General features: G+C 62.1%; 2 protein-coding genes across 2 annotated transcripts in view; one reads left to right on the plus strand and one right to left on the minus strand.

Moving 5' to 3' along the window:
* The window catches only part of RFXANK (regulatory factor X associated ankyrin containing protein), an 11,748-nt gene extending 9,578 nt beyond the window's left edge, over positions 1 to 2,170 (plus strand). Inside the window, exons 3-6 of the mRNA XM_042024315.1 lie at positions 226 to 351; positions 1,172 to 1,238; positions 1,378 to 1,458; positions 1,843 to 2,170. Coding sequence (XP_041880249.1) covers positions 226 to 351; positions 1,172 to 1,238; positions 1,378 to 1,458; positions 1,843 to 1,904 — 336 coding nt within the window. The 3' untranslated portion in view covers positions 1,905 to 2,170. The remainder of the gene's footprint in view (positions 1 to 225; positions 352 to 1,171; positions 1,239 to 1,377; positions 1,459 to 1,842) is intronic.
* Positions 2,171 to 2,454: 284 nt separating this feature from the next.
* LOC121662860 (nuclear receptor 2C2 associated protein) overlaps positions 2,455 to 3,956 on the minus strand; it is a 1,869-nt gene continuing 367 nt past the window's right edge. Inside the window, exons 2-6 of the mRNA XM_042024497.1 lie at positions 3,798 to 3,844; positions 3,610 to 3,700; positions 3,430 to 3,535; positions 2,913 to 2,980; positions 2,455 to 2,726 (exon numbers count right to left, since the gene is read on the minus strand). Of these exons, the coding sequence (XP_041880431.1) occupies positions 2,610 to 2,726; positions 2,913 to 2,980; positions 3,430 to 3,535; positions 3,610 to 3,700; positions 3,798 to 3,838 (423 nt within the window). The 5' untranslated portion in view covers positions 3,839 to 3,844 and the 3' untranslated portion in view covers positions 2,455 to 2,609. The remainder of the gene's footprint in view (positions 2,727 to 2,912; positions 2,981 to 3,429; positions 3,536 to 3,609; positions 3,701 to 3,797; positions 3,845 to 3,956) is intronic.

Consider the following 3,956-nt stretch of genomic DNA (forward strand, 5'->3'; position numbering starts at 1 on the left):
GGGGGGGAAAGGGATGAGGAACAGGATCCGTCAGCACTGGAGAGGAGGTTCTGAAGCCTCACCTGAGATATTGGATGAGGATTTAAATATTCCCAGTAAGGATTTTACTCCGGAGAGGGAACTGGGAATGCAGGGGCGGTGTCAGCCCGTGGGAAGGGAAGGTGGCTGCAGGCAATGTCACCTCGCTGTCCCCACCCCTGCTGTCCCCACCCCTGCTGTCCCCAGGGCGCCGATCCCCACGCGCTGGCCAAGGAGCGGGAGAGCGCCCTGGCCCTGGCCAGCATGGGCGGCTACACCGACATCGTCACCATGCTGCTGGACAGGGATGTGGACATCAACACCTACGACTGGGTGAGTGCCACCAGCACGGCCAGGGGACACCGGGGACACCGGGAGAAACCTCCCCAGTGCCACCAGCACGGCCAGGGGACACCGGGAGAAACCTCCCCAGTGCCACCAGCACAGCCAGGGGACACCGGGGACACCGGGAGAAACCTCCCCAGTGCCACCAGCATGGCCAGGGGACACCGGGAGAAACCTCCCCAGTGCCACCAGCATGGCCAGGGGACACCGGGAGAAACCTCCCCAGTGCCACCAGCACAGCCAGGGGACACCAGGGACACCGGGAGAAACCTCCCCAGTGCCACCAGCACGGCCAGGGGACATCAGCCCAGACTTGGGAGAGGCTGGAAGGAGGTCCCAGTGGGACCCAGTCTAGGACTGGGAGAGACTGGAAGGGGATCCCAGTGAGTCCCGGCCTGGAACTGGGCGAGGGTGGAAGGGGAATCCCAGTGAGTCCCAGACTGGAGCTGGCAGGGGGTGAGAAGGGCTCCCAGTGAGTCCCAGACCGGAGCTGGCAGGGGGTGAAAAGGGCTCCCAGTGAGTCCCAGACTGGAGCTGGCAGGGGGTGAAAAGGGCTCCCAGTGAGTCCCAGACTGGAGCTGGCAGAAGGTGAAAAGGGCTCCCAGTGAGTCCCAGAAGGGCTGGGAAGGGGATCCCATTGAGATCCACACTGGAGCTGGGAGAGAGGCTGGAAGGGGGATCCCAGCCCGGAACTGGGATGCTGCAAGGGGGATCCCAGCGGGTCAGGAACCTCCCGAGGGAGAACAGGGAGAGGCAGGAGCTGTGTGAGCTCGGGAATGACTTTTCCCTCCCCTTCCCCACCCCACAGAACGGGGGCACCCCCCTGCTCTACGCCGTGCGCGGGAACCACGTCAAGTGCGTGGAGACCCTCCTGGGTAAGGCAACGCCTGCTCCTGCTGCTTCCAGCTCCTGGAATCGCTGCTTCCCTGCCTTGGGAAGAGAGCCTGGCTGCCTCGGAGCAGCTTTTGGGGTGGCTTTTCCCTGGGCAGCCCCTCTCCCTTTCCTGACCCGCAGCTCGTGGCGCTGACCTGACGGAGGAGGCGGATTCGGGATACACCCCCATGGACCTGGCGGTGGCCTTGGGACACAAGAAAGGCAAGTGTCCCCTTCCTGGGGAGCTTCCAGGGAATTCCCAGCTCCCAGCCCTGCTCGGGGCTTCCTTGGACCTCCCAACACCACAGCTGTGCCAGGCAGAGGCTTCAGTCCAGGGAAATCCCGGGCTCTGCTTCCCAACTGGAGCTGCGATAAGGCTGGGATGGGGGAGGTGGGGACAGGCTTCTGGAAAACAGGGATTTTCCCTCCGAAAATGGGGATATTCCCTCAGAAAACAGAGGCTTTCCCTCAGAAAATGGAATTTTCCCTTGGAGAACAGGGGCTTTCCCTCCGAAAACCCTCCGAAAACAGATTTTCCCTCAGAAAACAGTGACCAGATCCTTCCCAGAGCAGCTTCCCTGGATTCCCCTCCCCTCCCTCCCTCAGTCCAACAGGTGATCGAGAACCACATCCTGAAGCTGTTCCAGAACAAGAAGAAGAAGAAGTGAGGCGGCTCCAGCTCTTCCCAGGATCACCACGGCCTCATCCCAGCCTGGAGCAGGCCCTGGCACGATGCTCCAGGCACGGAGGAATCCGGGAATTTCTGCCCTCCATGGATCCAGGCCTCTCCCGGAGCTGGCACGGCCGCAGTGCCTCAAATCCAGGGACACTCATTCCTCAGGGCAGCAGCGCTCCAGCCCCGCCCGGGCTCGGCTGCTCCGTGTTTTCCATTGGAAGGAAACTCTAATTGGAATTAAACTCGGAAGCAGCCCCATCTGCTGTCTCAGCCCATCCCAGCTCCCATCCCAATCCCAGTTTTTGGGCAGAATTCCCCCTCAGCATCCTGGAATTGCTCCATTCGGAAAGGGAAGCTCCCATAAAGCTGCCAAGCCTTCCCTGCACGCAGCCAGGAGGAAAAATCCCGGCAGCTGGGAATGTGTCACTGCTCAGGGGTGGCCACCAAGGTGACAGCACAAGGAGGGGACGCTTCTCCTCTGCCCTGAAGCCAAACCCCCGGAGGGCTCATTCCCAGAGAGCCAATTCCAAAGGAGCAGCCGGGAAAGAGCAGGAATATCTTTAATTGATCCCATTGCACCCCTGTGTCCCACCACAGCCTCCTGTGTCCTTCACCAGCGTCACCCCAGGGGACAGGGATCCCTCTCAGGGGGGTCTGCAGAGCCCCCAAAGTGGGCACAGCCCCCCAGTGTCCCCCCCTAGAGCCTCTCCCCCAGCACCCCCAGGTGATAAACCACGATCCTCCCGAAGAAATCCGTGCTGCTCCCAAAGGTGATCCTCAGCTTATCCAGCACTGTCTCCTCCACCTGGAATCTGTGCCGCTCCCAGTGAAGGAAGAACGCAGGGATGGATTGGGATGCCAGACCCGCCCTGAGGGGGTGAGGGGTGGGGGGGTCACACCCCCAGCTCTGCTGAGCAGCTCCCACAGCAGCAAAATTCCAAAATAAAAAAATCCCCGAATTCCAGCCCTCCATCATCATCATCATCCTGGGAAAGGATATTTGCAGGGCATGGCTGTCCTGGGGGTACAGCTCGGATATTTTCACCAGTTCCTCACCAGTCCTGCAGCCTGGGGAGGGCGAGGGCGAGCCTCAGGTGCTGCAGGAGCCTCCAAAAATCTTCCCTGGCTCCCAGCAGCAGCCAGAGCATCCCAGCTCCTCTTTATTCCCCTCCAAGGGCTGTCCCAAAATCTTCCCTGGCTCCCAGCAGCACCCAGAGCACCCCAGCTCCTCTTTATTCCCTTCCAGGGGCTGTCCCTAAATTTTCCCTGGCTCCCAGAGCATCCCAGCTCCTCTTTATTCCCCTCCAAGGGCTGTCCCAAAATCTTCCCCGATTCCCAGCAGCACCCAGAGCATCCCAGCTCCTCTTTATTCCCCCACGGAGCTGCTCCAGGTGTTCCCAAAGCCCTCCTAGGCTTTGGGAATTGCTGATGAACCCCTCTGAGCCTCCCTCTCACAGCTACAGGGTGCAGGTGTGGGTAAACTGAGGCAGGGCCCCTCTAATCCCAGCAATCCTCACCTTCCAGCGTGCACAGCCGGCTGGAAAATCCCCCCTGGAACTGGATGTGGAGCTGCGAGACCTTGACGGGCTGGGGGAAATCCAGGGTGACCCACTGGGACGTGCCCTGGGTGGGGACAGCAGTGTCACAGGGGGCACGGAGTGGGGAAGGGGGGGCTCGCAGCTCCCGTGTCCCCGCACCTGGTCCGAGTTCCAGCAGGTCTCCTCGCTGCCATCGAACAGGTGCTGCTTCCCAAACTGCTTCACGTCCCGGTTCAGCACGGAGCTCACCCTGCGGGGGACACGTGCCACCAGCCCCGGGGGGACATCAGAGCCTGGCAGGGCCAGGGGACAGCGGGGCACGGGCGCCAGGAGGGGCCGGGACTCACCGCGTGGCCGTGCGGGCACAGACCAGGGGCTCCGCGGGCATCGCTGCCTGCGGAGAGAGCGCTCAGGGAGGGGCACGGACGGGGACACGCGAAACAGCGCTGGGGACACGCGAAACAGCGCTGGGGACACCTGGGCAGGAACGGGGACACCTGGACAGC

Source organism: Corvus kubaryi, unplaced genomic scaffold (assembly GCF_017639235.1).
Source record: "Corvus kubaryi isolate FWS band 111438036 unplaced genomic scaffold, C.kubaryi_AGA036_p1.0 37262, whole genome shotgun sequence".
Taxonomy (NCBI): domain Eukaryota; kingdom Metazoa; phylum Chordata; class Aves; order Passeriformes; family Corvidae; genus Corvus; species Corvus kubaryi.